We start from the raw sequence: 23,853 nt of genomic DNA, 5'->3' as shown, positions 1-23,853 counted from the left end.
GTTTTTGGAATAGTTTGAAGGGAACAGGTATTAACTTTTATTTAAATGTTGGTAGAAAAAAATAAAATAAAATAAATGTTGGTAGAATTCTCATGTGAATCCATCTAGTCCTGAATTATTGTTTGTTGGGAGTTTTTTTGAATAGCTGTTTTTTGGGGTTTTTTTGGGTAATGAAATTCAATGTGTTCAGCTTTCTATGTCTTAATTAGTTTGGGAAGATTGTATGTTTCTAGGAATTTATCCATTTGTTTCTAGGTTGTCCAATTTTTGGTATATAATTTAATATTATCTTAAAATTTCTTGTCACTTATATCTCATTTCTGATTTTATTTATTCGAATCCTCTTTTCTCCTTGATAAAATTGACAAACCTTTAGCCAGACAAGCCAGAGCTTGTTTCTCTTTTCAAAGAACCACCTCTTGGTTTTTTTGATGTTTTCCTTTGTTGGGTCTTTCATTTGTTTCTGTTCCAATCTTTATTATTTTCTTTCTTCTATAAACGTTGACCTTTGTTCTTCTTTTTCTAGTTTCTTTAGGTTTAGGTTAGATTGAGATTTTTATTGTTTGTGGTAGACCTTATATGGACCATTGTGGTTTTGTTTCCATTTTTCTCCATGTACCTTTGATTTATCAACTCATTGGCAACTCATTAGCATGTTGTTTAATTTCCACTTGTGTTTTTTCCAGTGTTTTCCTTATGATTGATTTCTAGTTTAATATAGTCATGGTCAGAAAAGATACACTGTATGATTTCAACCTTAAATTTGAGATTTGTTTTGTGGCCTACCGTGTGATCAGTCCTGGAGGTTTTCCTCATGTTCTTAAAAAGAACATGTATTCTGCTTTTGGGATTAAATGTTCTGTGTATATGGGTGTTCTATCCATTGATGTAGGTAGGGTGTTAAAGTCCTTCTGTTGTGTTACTCTCAGATACTTGCTTTAGGTGCTCCAGTGTTGAGAGTGCATATTGACAATTACATATCCTCTTGTTGGATTGCCTCTTTATCATTATGTGTTGCGTTAGTCTCTGTTTGAGTATCTACTTTGTGTGATACAAGTATTATCACCTGACCTTTATTCCTCCCACCCCCCGCTTCCATTTGCATGGAGTATCTTTCATCCTTTCATTTTCAGTCTGTATGTAAGTATGAAATGAGTCTCCTTATCCATTCTGCTGTCCTTCATCTTTCCATTGGTGCATTTAGACCATTTACATTTAAAGTAATTATTGATCAGTGTGTGCTGCTTGTCATTTTTGTTAATATTTTCCTGTATTTTATAGTTCTCTCTTCCTTCTTCTCTTGCTCTCTTTGTGATTGAAGACTTTCTGTAGTATTATGCTTGATTTTCTCTTTATTATAGGTTTTGGGTTTGTGCTTACCATGGGGTTTATATAAAGCATCCTAAGTATATAACAGTCTTGATAGTCACTTAAGTTTGAACACATTTTAAAAGAACTTTTTTACCATTTTCCTCTTGTTAAATATGTTGTCATATTTTACATCTTTTTATTGATAATTTTCTTCTACTTAAGGCCTTTTCTTTTCCACTTGAAGTTCCTTTAACATTTCTTATTAAGGCTGGTTTAGTGGTAATAAACTCCTTTAACTTTTGTTTGAGAAACTGTGTCCTTCAATTCTGAATGATAATTTTGCTGGATAGAGTATTCTTGGCAGTAGGTTTTTTCCTTTCAGTTCTTTGAATCTATCATGCTATCTCCTGTCTAGCTTGCAAAGTTTCTGCTGAAAAAAATCAGCTGATTACCTTATGGAGTTTCCCTTGTATATAGCTTTTTGCTTCTTTCTTGCTCCTTTTCTCTTTATCTATAGTGTTTAACATTTTAATTACTGTGTCACAGTATGGATTTCCTTTATGTAACTAGCAATGAACCATGATTTTTTAAAAAAATAACATTTATCCATAAGGGGAAAACAATAAAACCCTCAAAAAAATGAGATACCAAAAAATACAAATCCAACAAAAGATATGGGAGACAATTAAAAAAATAGCTAAGTAGAGGGAGAACTATGCTATGCCCATGGATTAGAAGACTCAGTATGGTAAAGCTGAGAAATCTCCCAAAATGATCTTTACACATAGTGCCATTCTAGTCAAAAATCCCAATGGGGTATAGTGTATGAATTTACTACTATACAGCAATGAATGTGAAATAACTGTAGAATCACAGATGACTCTTAGAAACAACATTAAATGAAAGAAGAATCACAAAGCAGAGTCTAAAACTGTATTGTTTAGGCATGTGGTCATAGGTAGTAAAACTATAAAAGGAAATGAAGAGAATGATAACCATGAAAATCAGAATAGTGGCTACCATTACACAAAAGGATGAAGAATGTCATCAGGGAGGGTCATGTTTTCAGGGTGTAGGTGATATTTCATTTCTTGACCTGGGTGGTAATTACTTTGATGCAAATAAAAAGAGTAAGGAGCTGAACCAAAGAATTTGAAATGGACTTAAGTACATACTGGGAATAAATCCATGATACAGTTATTGGTTATTGTATCATAATGTTGAATTGACTTGAATGATTTAGAATACTCCATCCAGATAGTCTCTTAAAAAGTGCTTCTTGTAAGTTAGATTTTCTATCAGAAATGTGCTAGCCAGTTTACCAGAATCTACTAGTATAAAATTTAATATGAGGCAAATTCTGCTATTACTATGTTCAGGAAAATCATTACTGGATAAGTCACAAAAAAATTCCATCTATAAACATTAATAGCTAACAGTATTTACCATTTTTGAGCACTTGCCATATAGCAGATACTGGTCAAGCATTATAAATGCATTATCTCATTTAATCTTGGAAACAACTCTTAAGTGTGGATACCATAATTGTCCCCATCTTACAAAGGTAAAGGACAGAATCAGGTTTTGATCCTGTTCTCTCTGACTTTAGAACTCTTATTCTTAGTCCCTGTAATCTTTACTTGAGGCTAGAGTTATATAGTGTATATAATGTTCTTATTGTTAACAGATTTTCGTTTATTCTAACTGGTTATGATGTGGGTATTCAAACTTTTATTAATTCAGCAGCAAATATCAGCTAAAAGCCAGGCATTTCTATGGCCCCTGTCTACTGGATCTTGCTCCATTTAGCAGGTTGGAACCTGTGCCACATAAGTTTTGCTGGCATCTTTCTTCCCTGGAACCTAGTGTATTGTGATACTTCAGGTATCACCAAACTTAATTCAACTTTATAGATTTTTTTTTTTTTTTACATATCCATTACCCAAACTATACATATTAATCTGCTTCCTGAACGACTGCAGTACTGGAAATTACCTCTTGGAGCTGCTCTTTTCACTGGCAGAATTGTTACCTATTCCTTGTAAGAACTGACCTTCATCTGGACGTCATTATCAGAGGTATTGAGTCTTTTTACAAATATAGAGAGTGAAGGCCCTCGAGTTATTTCCTTATACCCTCATAGCTCTTCTTCACATGAGTTCTTAATCAGTTCATACTGGTTTTTTTTTTTCATATTATACCCTGCCATATACTCTATCAAATGGGTCCCATATCATTTATAATCAGATCTCTAAAATGTTAGGACATCATGCTCTTCATAAAAAATGTAACCCCTATTTACTGCATTCCTTTTCTGAAAAAAATAAACTTTGTTATTTTGACTTATAGTGCCTTTTTCAGGAGATTAACCTTCTGTCTGTAGTTTAACATCTCCCAGTAGATCAAAAGGAAAGTGGTAGTCACGGTATAAGGAAGAGAAGCTGGATAGCTTCTTCTGCCCCTTATACTTCAAAGAGCCAAGATTTTGTTTTTACCCAATTATTCTCCTATATTTTCTTTCCTTTATTTTTACAATTTGTTCTCAAATGTCTTAAAGGAAATTATCTTATTAATGGTAATGGAATATATCTGAAGTCTCTGATCACGAGGACTACAGGCTTGAGCCCAATAAAATCCACTGTTATCCTTGCTGCTATATAGATTGATTATACAATAATAGAAAAAAGAAGATAAAACCAGAAATGACTACTTTTGAATATGAGGAAAATTCTTGGACATAATTTTTCGTAACTTTAAAAATACTATTCTCTTTATGATGTTTTCTTTGTTCCCTTTAAATAACTGGGGCAAATTAAAGTGAAGTCCAAGGACACTGTGAGATTGACTAATGAAATTTGATTTGTGAATGCATTCTTTTATCTATAAGGACAGTTTCCAAAGTGTGGTCTGGGGATTTGAGACCCTTCCAGGATCTCTGTGGGTGAAAAATTATTTTTAATAACCCTAAGATGTCATTTGTCTTTATTTACTGTTTCTTTCATTGAGTGTAGAGTGGAGTTTTCCAAACTACATGGCATATGGTGTTACAACAGCCTGAACACAAAAGCCCTTGTGAGAATTCATCTGTCTTCTATTAAGCCAGGCATTAAAGACATTTGAAAAAATGTAAAACAATGCCTCACTTTTTTTTTATCATGCTAATCTAGATTTTTCCTTTTTTTTTTTTTTTTTTTAAGATTTTACTTATTTATCCATGAAAGACTCAAGAGAGAGAGAGGCAGAGGGAGAAGCAGGCTCCATTCAGGGAGCCTGACATGGGACTCGATCCCGGGTCTCCAGGATCAGGCCCTGGGCTGAAGGCGGCACTAAACCGCTAAGCCACCTGGGCTGCCCTAAATTTTTCCTTTAAAAAGTATAATTTACCTTTTTTAAAAAGCCTGCCGTAGGATGTTAAATGAATTAATGTTTTTTCATTATTCAGTTTTAATTTCAGATATGGTATTATTGGTACTTATAACCCACATTTATGAAAAGTCTTTAGGGCCCTCAGTAATTTTTAAATTTATGAATTATATAATAAATTTGAATTTTTTTCTTATACCCTTTATCCTATAAAAGGCAAACTGAAAGTCATCTATTTTTAGGTTGCTCCAGACCTCAGGAAAGATCAGATTACTTGATGTTGGCAGCTGCTTTAACCCATTTCTGAAGTTTGAAGAATTTCTAACTGTTGGCATAGACATCGTACCTGCTGTAGAGGTATGCATAGTTCTGTTTTGTTTTGAAACTTAAAGATCTTAATAAAGGAAAAGCATTTGTCTTTACAATCCTGAAAAAAACAAGTGTTTTTGTTTTCTAAGAACAAGTTGGTAAAAAATTTCTGTTCAAAAGCAAATGTATGTTCCTTGAAAATTTTTGATCATTTACTTGACAAGTATGGTACTGGTCAAAATAATACTGGTTTTATTTATTTTGTTCCCTGTTTATCCATTGTTGTAATCAAGAGACTTTAGTAGATTGCAAAGATTTCTAAATAGCTGTAAGGTTTGGGGCTTTTTGTTTGAGGTATCCTTTTCTGAAGTGTACTATGATGTAGAGCCATTATGGAATGTCAAGAGCAAGGATTTTTGAGACCGTTAAAACTTTATTAAATCCCAGTTATTTGTACTTAAAATAGTTCCTCTGCTTTTAAAATTTTTTTTCTTAAAGCAGTAGGCACCAAAAATTTTTACAAATTGCATTTTTAATGTTAGAATATGTGTTACAGTATAAATTTTTCACTCTCCTGCTATAGTCCTAGCACCTAGAAGAGTGCCTAGCACATGAAGTACTCATTAAATACATCTTTGAATAAAAGAATAGAATCTTACTTTCATCCTGAGGTTGTATCTTTGAGCCTGTTCTCTTATCTGTGTGATGGGGTTAGTAATGACCATTAATGTCTAGTTAAGTATTTAAAACACCTAGCAGAGTACCTATTACATAGTGAGTACTAAAGAAATGTTTGCCATTATTACTAAAAAAATTCCTTCATGGAGATTCAACTTTCATATGAATCTTTTGAATTTTGATTTAAAAAATGCTATCAACCTATTATATTATCTCTACTTCTGAAAAAGTGGACAAATGTTTGCTTTATGTTAAAACATCTGTTCTTAGCTTATCACTGCAAAGAATTCCTGTACCATCAGGACCTATACTTTTTAAATGCATTTGGCTTTAGTACATGGATTTTCTTCTTTCCTCAAGACACATTAGAGAGGTCCTTTAGGGACTGCTGAAACATGACAACTATTTGCTCTAAACTTTGGGCTCAAATAAATGTTAAATTTGTTTACATAGAGAACCATAACTTTAAACTCTTAAATATAGCAGTTATTTTGCCTTCCAAATGATTTAAGTTCAGGAGTAGAATCAGACTTCTACAGTTTCAGAATACTGTAACTAATTTTAAAACAAAGAGACTTTTACTTCGAGCCAAGATGGAGTAACAAAAACCAGTTTGCTCTTTCCCCTACCTAAAACCACAAAGAGTGAACAAAATGTAAATAATTTACAAAACATGGGATATCAGGTAATAAAGGACAATGATCACTGAAAACAAATGAATTGAGCCCTACTCTTGCACCAGCATTTGGCCGTTAGACAACTTCTAGGACATGACACAGAAAGAGAGAATCCCAGGCAAAGCCCAGCGGCTTCCCTGAGTTGTGGAGACAGCTTAGAGTCCTGAAGGGCACAAGGCAGCTAGGATTCTGAGAACAGAATACTGATAAAAGAGAGCTGCACAGAGGGAAAACTTCAGAGTTCTGAAGGTGAAGAGTCCTCCTTGGGTACTCAACTGAATACTGAACATTACATGACATGTGTAAGAAAGCTACATGTGACTCAAACTACACTCAAAAGGATTCAGGGTTATATATGGTACCTGTTCCCATCAACCATACTGGAAACCTAAAACTAATCACAGTGCGTTAAGTAGAGTATACATGAGTCTTATCTAAGTACTGGAAAATAATTAGCCTTAGACTGAACAGTGGTCCAGTCCCACCTAATAAATCTTAGAAGACCCAAAAAGATCAAAGTGTCTCAGGTAATATAACTTCATCCCAGAACAAAGCTCAAGAATATTCATAGCAGTACAATGCCATCCAGCACCCAATAGGGTAAAAATCCACCATATTGGACATCCAATAAAAAAATAACTGGCCATAATCAACAAAAATTAACCCTGAACTGACATAGATGTTAAAATTAGGAAACAAGGACATTAATACAGGCACAGTATGACAATATTGTTTAAGTACAAAAAGTTTATAGAGATACAGAACATAAGAAAAGTTAAATTGAAGACGTGACAATAGAAACTACTCAAAACTAAACACCAGAAGAATTTGAGTTGGAAGAACATCAGTGAGCAATGAGATAATATCAAGTGGCCGGGGCGCCTGGGTGGCTCAGTCATTTAAGTTTCTGCCTTTGGTCCTTGGATCAAGTCCCATGTTCCTCTCCCTCTGCCCCTGCTACCCTACTCCCCTACTCGTTCTTGTTCTGTCTCTCTCAAATAATAATAATATCAAGTGGCCAAATACAAGCATAATTGGAGTCTCTCCCACAAGGCAGAGAGATTTAAGAAATAATGGCCTAAAATATTCCAATTTGATCAAAGCTATCTATAAGTCCACAAATCCAAGAAGTTTAACAAATCTATAAACACAAGAAACAAAATTACACCAAGGGACATGGTAATCATCATTTACCCCCAACACACACACACAAAAATCAAAACAATGATAAAGGGAAAGTCTTAAAAGCAGACAGATTTTCTTAAAAAAAGGTAAAATACTAAAAGATAATTTGTCACCAGGAATTCCATACATAGCAAAATTGTCTTTCAAAAATAAAGACAAAGATTTTTTTTCAGACATTCAAAAGCTTCAAGGATTTAACATCAGCCAATTTACGTTACAGGAAATGTTAAGGAAGAAATACTTCAGGTGGAAATACAGATCTACACAAAATGATGAAGAATATAGGAAGTGAGAACTATGTAGTTGTAAAAAATGTAATTTTTTTATTATTTAAACTCGGAAAGATAACCGACCATTATTATGGGTTGAATCCTGTCCTGTTCCTCCTTGCAAAGATATGTTGGAGTCCTAACCTCCAGTATGTTAATTTATTTGGAGATAGGGTCTTTACAGAGATAATTAAGTTAAAATAAGGTCATTAGGGTGGGCCCTAATTCAGTTTGATTGTAGTATTCTTATAAAAAGGAGAAATTCTGGCTTAGAAACCTAACACACAGAATGTCATGTGAAAGCAGAGGGGTGGTGGTTCTACAAATAAAGAATATGAAGATTGCCAACAAACAACCAGTAACTAGAAGAAAGGCATGAACAGATTTTCCTTCACAGCCCTCAGAACAAACAATTCTGCAGACACCTTGATCTCAGACTTCTATACTCCAGAACTGTGACAAAGTACATTTCTGTTGAAGCCACTCGATTTGCAGTATTCTGTTATAGCAGTCTTAGCAAACTAATATATCCATTTAAATAAGAATGATATGCAGTGTCATTTATATGTTAAAAAAAAGACAATGAGAGAAGTGGAAATATATACTATTTTAAGGGCTTTATATATGAAGTGGTAAAATATTTGAAAGTAGATTATCAGTTAAAGATATACACATTAAAGCAACTACTGAAATAAAGAGGGCTAATAAGGGGGCAGTAAGATAAAACTCATAAAATCATTGAATACAAAAGATGGGAGAAAGAGGACAAAAGTTATAATGAAGAGATGAGACAAAATAGGAGTATAGATTTAAACCTAAGTGTTTAAATCAATAATTACATTAAATAGGCTGCACTCTTCATCTCCTGGCTACAGAGGCCAAGAGGCATGTGTTCCTTGTTCTGTGGCACTGTAATATTGTCACCCAGAAAGGAGCTCATATCCCATCTGGCACCTCGGTTTTTGCAACTGCTGCCAGAATACATCACTGCATTGCCTGGCTCTGGTGGCTAGTAAGGCTTACACTTATGGGTCCCACAGAACTGTAATCAATAAGGAAATTTCCTTAACAGCTATGCCCCCTAGGCCACAGCAAGAGGCATCAGACCTAGGAGCTCAGACTTCCTGTGAGGAAGATTATTAACTAATCATTGTGACAGCAGACTGCTAACTAAATACATATCTTGGGGCTATAATCCTTTCCAGAGAATTCTTTTGTAGGAGAGGATCCTATCTTTGAGCTCACTCTCTGCTATGCTCTCAAGTGCCAGTGTCTCCTGGAGGGGAGCTATACATGCATCTGATGCCCCAGTTTTTACAGCTGCCTTCCAGGGAATAGCCTTTGATCACCTGGCTCTTGTGGCTAGGGTAAGGGTACGTAGAGGACTGGCATTCCTGGGTCCCATGGGACTGTGGCATTTGGAAAGGTGGTTCTTGACAGACTAGTAGGCTACCACCCCCAGGGCACTGCACAGAAAGCAGAATGAGGCGCCACTCCCCAGTCTTTCTGTGAAGGAGGCCTCTTGGCTCAGTCTGGGCTTTGGCCTGAGGGAGGGACCTCTTTCAGATTTGGCACACATTTAGGAGCATACAAAGCTCCTCTCAAGGAGTATTAGGCTGAGGATGCCATCTTTCTCCATCTGCCTTGCTCCACCTTGCTACTGTCACCCAGAAAAGACCTATTACGCTCATCTGGAGCCCTGATCTCTTTGCCACACCGGGGATACCTCCAGATTGCCTGGTTCTAATGGCCAGCAGGGGCTTACATGTGTGGTTTCACAGGACTATATATATTTGCATACTTTTAAAAAACTGATGCCTGAAGGTCTGGCTTCTAGTCAGCCTAAATCTAGGTGCTGAAATCATCCCCCTCCAGGACAATGACAGGTCATGGCACATCCTCAGCTACTGGAAGCTATTAAAAATGTAATAGGCTGCTTAGACAAGCATAAAAGTTTGAAAGACACCCAAGCACTGAGACAGAGTTGCATAACAAGTTTCGTCTTCTACACAAGGCCACTCCTTCAAGACTGGAAGAGGCTGTGGTGTCATCTGCAATATAGAAACCAATACAGAGAGTAAGGTAAAATGAAAAGAGGAATATGTTCCAAATGGGGGAAAAAAGATAAAACTTGGGGAAAAGATTAATGAAATAGAGAAGTAATTTACTTATTAAAGAATTCAAAGATCTTGCTCATCAAACTGGAAAGAAGAATGGATTAACACAGTGAGAACTTCAATAAAGAGATGGAACATATGAGAAAGATACCAAGTAGAAGTCACTGAGATGAAGAATAGAATAACTGAAAAATACAGTAGAGTCATTCAGCATGAGACTAGAAGCAGAAGCATCAGTCAACTTGAAGACAAGGTAGTGGAACTCAAACAGAACAGCAAAAATGAAAAATCAAAAGAATAGCAGCAAGAGGAAAACAACTTACTACATACAAATGACCTCACATAGATGTATAAGCAGATTTTTCGGCAGAAACTTGCGGGCCAGAAGAATTGGCATTTTATGTTCAAAAGGCTGAAAGAAAAAAAATACTGCCATCCAAGAATACCCTACCTGACAAAGTTTTTCACAAGTGGAAGATGACACAAAGAAATGGAAAGACATTCTATGATCATAGATTGGAAAGCAAATATAATTAAAATGTCTGTACTATATCCAAAGCAATCTACAGATTGAATATAATCCCTGTCAAAATACCAATTTTTACAGAACTAGAACAGTCTTAAAATTTGTGTGCAACCACAAAATACCCTGAATAGCCAAAGCATTCTTGAAAAATAAAACTGGAGGTATCACAATTCCAGATTTCAAAGTTATAATACAAAGCTTTGGTAATCAGAGTACTGGCATAAATACAGACACATGTATCAACAGAATAGAAAACCTAGAAATAAACCCATGATTATATGGTCAATTAATCTTTGACAAAGAATAAATGTACAATGGGGAAAAGACAGCTTCCTCAACAAATGGTATTAGGAAAACTGGACAGCTACATGCAAAAGAATGAAACTAGACCATCCTGTCACACCATGCACAAAAATAAACTCAAAATAGATGAAAGACCTAAATGTGAGACCTGAAACCATAAAAACCCTAGCAAAGAACGCGAGCATTCATTTCTTTGACATGAACCATTAAAATTTTTCTAGGTAGGTCTCCTAAGGCAAGGAGAAGAAAAGCAAAAAATAAACTGTTGAGACTACGTCAAAATAAAGAGTTTCTACACAGCAAAAGCAATGATCAACAAAACAAAAAGACAACCTACTACTGAATGGGAGAAGGTATTTGCAACTGATACCTGTTAAAGGGTTAGTATCCAAAATATATAAAGAACTTATACAACACCAAAAACCACAAATAATCTTGTTTAAAAATGGGCAGAAGACATGAATAGACATTTCTCCAAAAAAAACATATCGATAGCCAACAGACATGAAAAGATGATCAACATCGCTCATCATCAGGAGAATGCAAATTAAAACTACAATGGGATATCATCTCACACCTGTAAGAATGGCTAAAATCAAAAACAAAAGAAACAAGGGTTGGCAAGAATGTGGATGGAGTAAAAGGCACCCTCATGCAGATGGGAATGCAGACTGGTGCAGTCACCATGAAAGAATGGATGTTCCTCAAAAAAATTAAAAGTAGGGGATCCCTGGGTGGCTCAGTGGTTTAGCGCCTGCCTTTGGCCCAGGGCGCGATCCTGGAGTCCCGGGATCGAGTCCCACGTCGGGCTCCCAGCATGGAACCTGCTTCTCCCTCCTCCTATGTCTCTGTCTCTCTCTCTCTCTCCGTCTCTCTATCATGAATAAATAAATAAAATAAAGCTTTAAAAAAAGTAAAAAAAAAAAAAAAAGTTAAAAATAGAACTGTCCTACAATACAGCATTCACACTAACTGGGTTGTTACCCAAAAAATACACAACCACTAATTCATGCAGATATATACACCCTTACATTTATAGCAGAATTATTTACAATAAAACTGTGAAAGCAGCTAAAATGTCTATCAATAGATGAATAAGTGAGATATATATATATGTATATTCCTCCGTTAAAGATTAGTTAACCACATAATTGTGGGTTTATTTCTAGACTCTATTCTATCGATATAAGTGAGATATATGTACGTATTATTCATTGTGTGTGTGTATACACAAACACACACACATAATGAATTATTACTTAAGGTGTGCCTGGGTAGCGCAGTCGGTTAAGCCTCAGCTCGGGTCTTGAGTTCAAGCCCCATGTTGAGCTCCACACTGGGCATGGAGCCTACTTAAGAGAGAGAAAGAAATCTTATTCAGCCATAAAAAGGAACTCAAATATTTCCATCTGTAGCAACATGGATGAAGCTAGAGAGTGTGTGTGTGTGTGTGTATGTTTTAAAGATTGTTTATTTGAAGCTAGAGAGTATAGTGCAAAGTGAAATAGGTTAGTCAGAGAAAGACAAATAGTGTATCATCTCATACTGGAATGTAAACAAAACAAATGAGCAAAGGGGAAAAAAGAGAGACAAACCAAGAAACAGACTCTTGACTATAGAGAACAAACTGACAATTATCAGAGGGGAGATTGCTGGATGGATACAAGAGATAACAGGGATTAAAGAGTATACTTATCATGGCAAGAAATCATTTGCGGCATTATTGAGGAAATTTGGTTATGTGTTGCTTATCTAAAATCAACAGTAAATTTCTTAGGTGTGATTTTAAAAGAGAGAGTTTCCAGACAAGCAAAAGCTAAAGGAGTTCATCACCACTTAACTGATCTTAGGAGACATTTTAAAAGAACTTACTTAAGCTGAAAATAAAAGGGCACTAATTAGTATTAAGAAAAATTACAAAAGAATAAATCTCACTGGAAAGGTTAATATATGGTAAATAGAGTAGATTAACCACCTATAAAGTAAGTATGAAGATTTAAAGACAAAAGTAGTAAAAATAAGTGTAATTATAATGGTTAAAGGGCACACAAGATTAAGAGAAAATGTCACATGAAAAACGTAAAACTTGATGGGTAATAAGCTTTACAATGTGAACAACTTAAAATAGTGTTAGAGACCTGAGTTGTTATATGTAAGCCTCAGAGTGACCACAAAGCAAAAATTTATACTAAATACACAAAATATAAAGAGAAAGGGATATAAGCATACCACTAAGAAAGTCATCAAACCACAAAAAAAGAGAACAAGAGAAAACAAAGTGGAACTACAGAAAGAGCCAGAAAATAATTATCACAATGGAAATAAGCACATACCTGCCAGTAATTACTTTAAATATATAAGTGCATTAATTTCTCCAAGAAAAGGACAGATTGAATGGATAAAAGAAACAAGACCCCTCTATAGGCTACCTGTAAGACTCACTTTAGATGTAAGGGGATAAATGCAGCTGAAGAATGAAGAGTTGGAAAAAGATATTCTATGTAAATGGAATCCAAAGGAAAGCTGGAGTAGATATACTTTTATCAGACAAAACAGACTTTATTTTTTGTTTAAAGATTTTGTTTATTCATGTGAGACACAGAGAGAGGCAAAGACACAGACAGAAGGCAGAGAAGCAGGCTCCATGCAAGGAGCCTGACATGAGACTCTATCCCAGGACTCTGGGATCGTGTCCTGAGCTGAATGAAGACAGACGCTCAACCACTGAGTCATCCAGGCATCCCACAAAACAGACTTAAAACAAAGATTTTAATAAAGGATGATAAATGGGCCAATCCAATGAGAAAATATAGCATTTGTAAATATGCATTCAACATAAGAGCATCTGTATGTATATAAAGCAAATATATATTTAGATCAAAAGGAAGAAATAAATAGCAATACAATAGTAATGGGGACTTTAGTATCCCCACTTATATCAACTGATAGCCCAATGGCCTTAAATGACACATTAGACCAGACAGACGTAATAGATACTTGCAGAACACTTCATCCAAAACAACACCTTTTTCTCAAGTGAAAATGCAGCATTTTCCAAGACAAATCCTTTGTCTGAGAAATACTTATATTTAAGAAGATTAAAATCATATCAACCAGCTTTTACCAACCACAGTGGTATGAAGGGAGATATTCATTACACAAAACTAGAAAATTTATACATCTGTGGAGATGAAACAAGCTATCAAACAACCAGTGGCTCAAAGAAGAAATCAAAAGAGAAATCAAAAAATAATTTGAGACAAATGAAAATAGAAATGGAACACACCAAAATTTACAGGATGCAGGAAAACCAATTCTATGAGAGAAGTTCATAGCCAGAAATGCCTACATCAAGAAACAAAAAAAGTTTCAAACAACCTAACTGTATACCTCAAGGACCTAAGTTCAAAAAAATATCCAAAGATAGAAGGAAGGAAATAACAAAGATCAGAGCAGACATAAATGAAATAGAGAATAGAAAGAAAAATAGAAAAGGTTAATGAAACTAAAAGCTGCTTTTTTAGAAAAGATACACAAAATTGACAAACCTTTAGCTATACTCACCAAGAAAAGGATCCAAATAAATAAAATCCAGTATGAAACAGGAGATGTTACAACTGATACCACAGAAATACAAAGGATAAGAGACTACAATAAATAATTATATGCTAACAAATTGAACCACCTAGAAGAAATTAATAAATTGCTAGAAACATACAACCTACTAAGACTGAATTAAGATAAAAAAGGCACCTAAGTTGCTCAAATCAGTTAAGAGTGTACCTTTGGCTCAGGTCATGATCCCAGAGTCCTGGGATCAAGCCGCACGTTGGGCTCCCTGTTCTACAGGATGCCTACTTCTCCATGTCCCTCTGCCTGGCGCTTCCCCTGCTTGTGCTCTCTCGCTTCCTCGTTCTGTGTCAAATAAATAAATAAAATCTTAAAAAAAAAAGATAAAATAGAAAATCTGAACAGACTGGTTAGTAGTAAGTGGATTAAATAAGTAATCCAAACCCTTCCAACATGAAAGACCTAAATGTAAGACAGGAATCCATCAAAATCCTAGAGAACACAGGCAGCAACCTCTTTGACTTCAGCCACAGCAACTTCTCGCTAGGCACATCTTCAAAGGCAAGGGAAACAAAAGCAAAAATGAACTATTTGAACTTGATCAAGATAAAAAGCTTTTGCACATCAAAGGAAACATTCAACAGAACTAGAAGACAACCTACAGAATGGGAGAAGATATTTGCAAATCTCTTAATCAGATAAAGGGCTAGTATCCAGAATCTGTAAAGAATTTATCAAATTCAAAACCCAAAAAAACAAATAATCCAGTCAGGAAATGAGCAGAAAACATAAACAGAAATTTCTCCAAAGACATAAAATGGCCAACAGACACATGAAAAGAATGTTCAACATCATTCATCACCCAGGAAATAGAAATCAAAACCACAGGGAGATAACCACCTCACACCAGTCAGAGTGGCTAAAATTAAGAAATCAGGAAACAACAGATGTTGGCAATGTTGCCAAGAAAGGGGAACCCTCTTACACTGTTGGTGGGAATGCAAACTGGTGTAGCCACTCTGGAAAACAGTATGAAGGTTCCTCAAAAAGTTAAAAATAGAGCTACTCTAGGACCCAGCAATTGCTCTATTAGATATTTACCCAAAGGATACATAGTGATTTGAAGGGGCACATGCACCCCAAAGTTTATAGCAGCAATGTCTACACTAGACATTGTGGAAACTGTGGAAAGATCACAGGTGTCCATCAACAGATAAATGGGTAAAGAAGATACAGTGTACATATGTAATGGATTACCACCTAGCCATCAAAAAGAATGAAATCTTGCCATTTACAATAATGTGGATGGAACTAGAAGATGTTATGCTAAGCAAAATAAGTCAGAGAAAGACAAGTATATGATTTGACTCACATGTGGAACTTAAGAAACAAAACAGATGACAATGAGGTAAGGGAAGGAAAAATAAAATAAGATGAAATCAGAGAGGGAGACAAACCCTAACAGACTCTAAACTATGGGAAATAAACTTAGGGTTGCTGGAGGGGAGCTGGGTTTGAGGATGGGGTAACTGAATGTGGGCATTAGGATGACACTTGATCTAAAGAGCACTGGATATTCTGTGCAACTTATGAATCACTAAACTCTACCTCTGAAACTAATAATTGGTAGTTATGTTATAGCTATATGTTAATTGATTTTAAATTTTTTTAAAAAATTTATGCTAAAAAAAATAAACCTTCCTAACAAACATAAATCCTCCTCAAACTCTTCCAGAAAAATATAGGAAGAGGAGGAAACCATTTCAAACTCGTATTATAAAGCCAGCATTACCCTGATAACAAAACAAGAATGCCGTAAGAAAAGAAAATTACAGGACAGTATCCCTAATATATAGTTAAGAAAATCCCCAATAAAATATAAGGAAACTGAATTCAGTAGTACATTAAAAGAATCATATACCATGATTGATATTTATTCCAGGAATGCAAGGATAGTTTAACATCCACAAAATCAATATATTATATACCATATTAACAAAATAAAGGATAAAAATCGTATCTTGATAGATGTGGAAAAAGCATTTAATAAAATAGAATGTATTTTTTTATTTATGATAGAAATTCTCAATAAAGTGGTTATGGATGGAACATACCTCAACATAGCAGAAAAGCTATATATGACAAGCCCAAAACTAACATCATTATTCAACTATGAAAAGCTTTTAAGTTTTTCCACTAAAATCGGGAACAAGACAAGGATACTCACTATTTCCACTTTTATTCAGTACTAAATAAGTACTGCCAGGCCAATTAAGCAAGAAAAGAAAATTAGCATCCAAACTGAAAAGAAGGAAGTAAAACTGTCCCTATTTGCAGGATAATATTTTAACTATATAAAAAAAAAAATCCCAAAGATTCAAATCAGGAAACTGTTAGAATAAAGAAATGCAGTAAAGTTGCAAGATAAAAAAAAATTTAATACAAAATCCATTATATTTCTGTACACTAATAGTATCAGAAAGAGAAATTAAGAAAACAATTCCATTTACAATTGTGTCAAAAAGAATATTCAGGAATAAATCTAACCAAGGAGGTGAAGACCTGTATATTGAAAACTACAAGATGTTAATAAAAGAAACTGAAGATGTAAATAAATGGCAGGATGGAATCTATGAGCACAGATTATAAGTATTAATATTGTTAATTATCCATACTACTCAAACCAATACACAGATCAGTGTAATCCCTGTCACAATTGCAGTGTCGTTTTTCACAGAAATAGAACAGGCCTAAAACTTAATCGGTATCATAAAAGACTCCCAAATAGTAAAGCAATTTGGGGAAAGAATAAAGCTGGAGGCATCACACTCCCTCATTTCAAACTATATTAAAAAGCTGTAGTAATTAAAACATTATAATACTGGTATTTAAACCTACACATAGAACAAATAGAGAGCCTTGAAATAGACCCTTGCATATATGGTCAGTTAATTTACAACAAAGGAGCAGAGAATATACAATGGGAAAAGGATAGTCTCTTCAATAAATGATGCTCAGAAAATTGGACATCCCATGCAAAGGAATGAAACTGGACCCCACTACATACAAAAACTGAAAATGGATTAAAGACTTGAACATAGACCAGAAGCCATAAAACTCCCATGAGAAAACATAGGGCATAAGCACCTTGATGTCAGTCATAGTGATGATTTGTTAAATCTACCAAAGCCAAAGGCAACAAAAGCAAAAATAAACAAGTGAGACTACATCAAACTAAAAACCTTGTGCAAAGAAAACCAGTAACAGCATGAAAAGGCAACCTACCAATTTGGAGAAAGTATCTGCAAGTGATTTTACATGCGGTAAGGGACTTCTATCTAAAATATGCTTTAAAATTCACAATTCAGTAGCAGAGAAACAGTCTAATTAAAAACTGGGCAGAAGATATGAATAGACATTTTTTTCAAAGACGACATACAGATGGTCAGAGAGGTACATGAAAACAGGCTTTACACAATTATCCTTATACCAGTCAAAATGGCAGTTATCAAAGACAAGAAGTAGCAAGTATTGCTGAGGATGTGGAGAAAAGGAACACTTGTGCACCGTAGGTGGGAATATAAATTTAGTGCAGCCATTATGAAAAACAGGTTTTCTCAAAAAATTAAAAATGAAACTACTGTTTAATCCATCAATTCTACATCTGGGTATTTATTCAAAGAAAATGAAAACACTAATTTGAAAAGAAGATATACACCCCTATATTCATCACATCGTTTACAGTAGCCAAGGTTTGGAAACAACCATGTGTCCATTGATGAATGAATGGATAAAGATGTGATGTGTGCATATCTAATGGAGTATTTGTCCATAAAAATGAATGAAAATACACACAAGTGTTCTATACAAAATTTTAGCATACTGAATGCAGGATCTCAAAACGGGTAATAATACATAATGGCCATGTTTGGTTTATAAGATTGGTTTAATTTCAGAAAACAATTTTTTTCATGTTAGTAGCACACTGAAAAGGATAATCTCTCAATAAGCGTAGGAAAAAGTCTGATAAAAATCCAAATATTCAAAAAAGAATACGAATATTCTTTCCCTGAGTGAAAACACTCAGAAGGAATTGAACTCAATTTCTTCAACCTGGTAAAGGCCATAATGAAAAACTTACAGCTAGCAATATACTTAAAAATGTTTTCCCTACTAGAACAAGAGTATATCCTCTCACCACTTCTATTCAGCATTCCTTGTAAGTTTTAGCCAGTGCAATCGAGCCAGAAAAAAAGCAGTAATAGTCATCAAGATTGGAAAGAACTGGGATCCCTGGGTCGCGCAGCGGTTTGGCGCCTGCCTTTGGCCCAGGGCATGATCCTGGAGACCCGGGATCGAATCCCACGTCGGGCTCCCGGTGCACGGAGCCTGCTTCTTCTCCCTCTGCCTGTGTCTCTGCCTCTCTCTCTCTCTCTCTCTCTCTGTGTGTGTGACTATCATAAATAAATAAAAATTAAGATTGGAAAGAACTAAAACTTTTGATGCCTGGGTGGCTCAGTGGTTGAGCGTCTGCCTTTGGCCCAGGGCATGATCCTGGAGTCCCAGGATGGAGTCCCACATCGGGGTCCATGCATGGAGCCTGCTTCTCTCTCTGCCTATGTCTCTCCCTCTCTCTGTGTCTCTCATGAATAAATAAATAAAATCTTTTTTTAAAAAAAAGTTTCCACATCCCTGCATGCAGACTGCTTTTCTCTCTGCCTCTCTCTGTGGTCTCTCATGAATAAATAAAATCTTTTAAAAAAGACCGAATAAGGTATTATCCCATATCTTTATTAATAACTATTATGTGAAAAGGGCAACTAATTTTTATCTAATCTTGAACTGTTTTATTCTGGATCATTTCCATGGAGTCGTAATATTCAGCAAATTATGCAATGCTGTGTGTTCATTTGTTGTGGTATTTCCCATGGTCATCTAAGTTAACTTTCACATATACTTTTAAATAAGTATTAACTTTTAAATTGAATATAACATTAAAATCATTAAGAGGATTCAAGTTAATGGTTTAAAGACATTTTTCATGATCTTAAAAAGTTTTGGTGCTGTGCTTTTACAAATTTATAATGCCCCTTTCATTACCCTCTTTGATTCATCTTTATTTTATGGTATTTCTTGTTTAAAGTTTTTATACTGGCCTGTCTTTGTTAACTGTAAATGTTGAAGTAAATGTAAATAGGACTAAGTTTAGATAAATCTTTCTTGTAAATTCTTGCCCAAATAAACTTCAAATTGTTAGAAATATTTTATTTTAAAAAAAAATATTTTTTTAATGAGTAGAAATTCTCTGGGGTTGATTAATTACTCTTGAGTGTTTAATGAGTAAGTTTAGTTTGAATGTCTGTACAAGTGGAATAATGTAGAAGGCAAAGATTCAAAATTGAAGCTTGGGTAATGTAGAAATGCTGTGACATAGTTTGGTGTAAAATTTGTGTAATAGGATTGGAAGTCAGTCCTCACATTCTTAACAGGCCTTGTTTTTCCCTTTCTGCAGAGTGTATATAAATGTGACTTCCTGAACTTGCAGCTTCAGCAGCCACTCCAGCTTGCGCAGGATGCTATAGATGCCTTTTTGAAGCAGCTGAAAAACCCTATTGATTCTCTTCCTGGAGAACTTTTCCACGTGGTGGTTTTCTCTCTCCTCCTTTCTTATTTTCCATCGCCTTACCAACGGTGGATTTGCTGCAAGAAAGCCCATGAACTGTTAGTGTTAAATGGTTTATTGCTTATCATCACACCTGATTCCTCCCATCAGAACCGTCATGCTATGATGATGAAAAGCTGGAAGATTGCTATAGAATCCCTGGGCTTTAAACGTTTCAAGTATTCAAAATTTTCACATATGCATTTGATGGCATTTAGAAAAACCTCCCTAAAAACCACAAGTGACTTGGTTAGTAGGAACTACCCAGGGATGTTATATATTCCTCAAGATTTCAACAGTATAGAAGAGGAGGAATATTCTAATCCTTCGTGCTACGTTCGATCAGATATAGAAGATGAACAACTAGCATATGGTTTCACAGAGCTCCCTGATGCTCCATACGACTCAGATTCTGGAGAAAGTCAAGCCAGCTCTATTCCTTTCTATGAGCTAGAAGATCCTATATTACTTTTAAGTTAATATCAAAGTAAAAGGCCCTTTCAGTCCGGACTCCTAAACTAATTGCTTACACTAATCAGAAATACTAACATGAACTCAGTACTTAAACCTGGTTTGCATAGAAGAAATGCAAAGGTTTACAGAGTTTGCTATTTTTTTCTACTTCTGGATTTTAAAATTTATTCTTATATAGAAAGCTTAAAGTTTCATGCAGAGTGACTCCTGTCATAGCAGAAACCACTGTTACTTTAGCATTTAGCACTAAGATATCATAGAAAGGTACCTTTTTTCTTTAGTGCTATTGTGAAAAGTGAAGCATAACTTGCTATGTATTTTCTTTTAATCTTTCAGTGTTGACTTTTAAACCATTGCAATGAGAAAGATATGTAGAAAGCTGTAGCTTGCACTTTGATGACTCACAAGTTAAATGTGACACAGAGATAGATTGGTTTAGTTGTTTTGTGATGCACTTACTCTCTTTTCTAGCTAAATTGTTATCTGTTACAGAAAGCCATTTTCTGCAGTTTTGTCTGATGATCCAGCATTTCATCAACATTTTGGAATTGATAATTTGTTTTCTTTTTTGCTCATTTGGCAGCATCAGACATTTGGGGAAAGATTTCCCCCAAGTATGTATTCTAATTTCATTAGTACAGTATAATCAACACCATTGCCAAAGTAGAATGTTCGTATCTTTCATATTGATTTAGGCCTTGGTGTTAAGTATATTTAACTGTGAGAGTTCACTCTTACCTTTTTTAAATTTAGTTTTCATTTACAAAATTTTCTATTTAAGCAAGGAACAATACTCAATCCTGACCTGAAACACCTTTGTGAAAGGGTTTGCACTTGTTAGAGTTTATGTTCTGTCTAGACCAACCTTGTTAGGGTCCTCACCTTTCCATTAAGGAGGTGTGCTGCACTACAAGTCTGGAATTATATAGAAACATTTTAAATTAACCCTCTGCTAGCAATCTCATAAAATGGTTTTGACCTTTCGATATTCTAATTTCTATCAAAATTCTAGCAGGAAATTTTCTTTTGATATATAAACCGTTAGTTGGCTGTGGGAATTTTCCCTTTCCACATTGATAAATAACTTTGTGTTTCTGAATCAGAAGCAAATGATTAAGAAGAAAAATATGTCCAAACAAGACAAGATTAGTTTAAATAGCTAAGAACATTTGGTCCACATTGTCTTGTCAGCCAGCAATTGTCATGTAAACTGTCATTTTTAAGAGTGCCACTGTGTGGATTTTTTTTTCAAGTGGTTATTACATTAAAATTACCTCATACTGAGGTTTTTGCACTGAAATATCACAGTTTCAGAATTCATGGTTAATGTGTGTGTGCGTGTGTGGGGGTGTGTGTGTGTGTGGGTGTTTTTAAAGGAAACTTGCATTTTCAATAGTTGATCCTAAATTTCATAAACTGCACTTCTTTACTCTGGTAAAACTGATGTTTTTGTGCTTATTGTGAGTTGCTGTAGTTAACTTTGAATGTCAAACTTTATTTAGAAAGACAAAACTTCCCTTTAAGATATCAGTGTTTGGATATATATACCTGATACTTCAAATTAAATTTCACATTCTAAATTAATAAAGTAACAGGATTGTAATTAACCTGAAAAGTCAGTTGAATGAATGCAATAAATATCGGTTGCTCAACTATGCCAAAAGTAATTTGAAAGGTTTCATTTACTTTCAATAGCCTGAGTCCTTAATAATTAGAATTGACTTCTCTTTCCAGTTAAGTACTACAGGTCATATCTTGTATCTTCCCCCAAAAGAAGGGGGGGAAATCCCCCACTGTGTTCAGGTAACACAAAACTGTATTTTCATAGTACCTCTTTTACCATACTGCCCATTTCCTTTGATTTGGCTGAATAGAATCTTAAAGGCAAACAATATATCTAATTAAAATGCTTTGAAAGTAAATGAAAACTGCGCTTTTGAGAGGCTGGTGTAAGTATGACCTTGGAGTCAGCCTTTGTGTTACAGCTAAAATGTTGGTGCTATAAATTCTTCTGATTGTTTACAGATGTTGATTCTGCTTATGCTCCAAAGTGTGCATGATTTATTTTAAGTAGTACTTAAAAGAAAAGTCTCTTTATAAAACCTACTCCCACTTAGTAAAAATTTGTTTGGATTTATAAATATCATTTGTTACTGTAAATTCAGCTTCAAATTAGGTTGGTACAGGATTTAAACTAATACATATTCCACCAAAGCCAATTTAACATTTAAGTGTTAAAATATAAGCAGTCCTTGTGGCTTGGTGCCAGATTATATATGTAATGACAAGAGAAGTTAACAGAGCCTTTTAATACTGTGTGGGTACTCTTGAGAGTGATTTCATTTGGATATAAGTAAATTTTAAGGCATCTCCTGTCTCATAACAGGATTCTCCAAAATATTTGGAGTTTCAAACTAAATGATATTCGGTTAGATTCTTCAGGATCATGACTAGATCAAAAATGGTTTATATCGTAGTTGCCAAACGGTGGGAGATGGCATACCTGAAAATGTATGTTTGTGTTTGTTGTATTTTTTCACATTTTGTGAACAAAGCACATTTATTAAAAATTTTAAATTTTCTAATAATCATTGTCTATTACTTATAACCTGAAAGTTCTGTGCTCTTTGACTTTTGTTAAGTGATTTCAAAACTGGAAAGCAGTTTAGAATTTGAATGACATCCAGAATTTTCAAGCTGGGTCCACCTACTCAAAGTCCTTAATTTCAGAAATTCATTCACCAAGATACAGAGAGCTCAAATGACTGCCATATTGTTATGTATGGTCATGCTGTTTATCAAAGAGCCAGGACAACAGCCAGCAAAATTCTAGTTCATTGCAAGTCTATTTTCCTTGAAAGTTAGGTCTATCAGAGAGCATTAAGTGTATTAGTTACTTTGTGGCAGCAGATGGCTTCCTCATGATGTCAAACAGTTCTCTATCCACTGAATGTTTGAATTCTACCCCATATGCTGGGGAAACATTAGGGATGTGGTCACAGTCCCCTCTTTCATGGAGCTGCTGATCTAATGGAGAAGACAAGCATCCTACATAATTAACATCTCTCTCTAGGAATGATTGCCTACTGATCCTTACACCTCTGCCCCTGTTCAAGTCCCTTAATATGTTTACCAAAAATGAAACAATGCAGAAAAGTTTTAAACACAGCTGCTTAACAAATCACAAACACACTGTAGGTAAGAGGGATGTATTATTCATCTCTAGAAGAGTGCAAGCTACAAACCAATTCCGATTGTACAAGGCAAGTAGGAAAGGGTCATCAGGCTGTTGCTCCATTTTCCCCACATTTTTCTGAGCACAGTGCTAGCTAAAATGGTGATCTTCCAAGAGTCCACACACTAACAGTTGGTTCCTTTTTGGTGTTACAAATTGGCAGGTAATAGCAAA

General features: G+C 34.9%; 1 protein-coding gene across 2 annotated transcripts in view; it reads left to right on the top strand.

Annotated features, from left to right (window-relative positions):
• BMT2 (base methyltransferase of 25S rRNA 2 homolog) overlaps window positions 1-23,020 on the top strand; it is an 86,652-nt gene extending 63,632 nt beyond the window's left edge. For both annotated transcript variants that reach the window (XM_055314593.1, XM_055314594.1), the window contains exons 4-5: window positions 4,917-5,031; window positions 19,821-23,020. In XM_055314593.1, the coding sequence (XP_055170568.1) occupies window positions 4,917-5,031; window positions 19,821-20,450 (745 nt within the window). In that variant the 3' untranslated portion in view covers window positions 20,451-23,020. The remainder of the gene's footprint in view (window positions 1-4,916; window positions 5,032-19,820) is intronic.
• Window positions 23,021-23,853: the final 833 nt, after the last annotated feature.

Source organism: Nyctereutes procyonoides, unplaced genomic scaffold (assembly GCF_905146905.1).
Source record: "Nyctereutes procyonoides isolate TBG_1078 unplaced genomic scaffold, NYPRO_anot_genome, whole genome shotgun sequence".
Classification (NCBI taxonomy): Eukaryota; Metazoa; Chordata; class Mammalia; order Carnivora; family Canidae; genus Nyctereutes; species Nyctereutes procyonoides.
The sequence above is the reverse complement of the archived record's forward strand: the minus strand, read 5'-3'. Positions and strand labels throughout refer to the sequence as shown.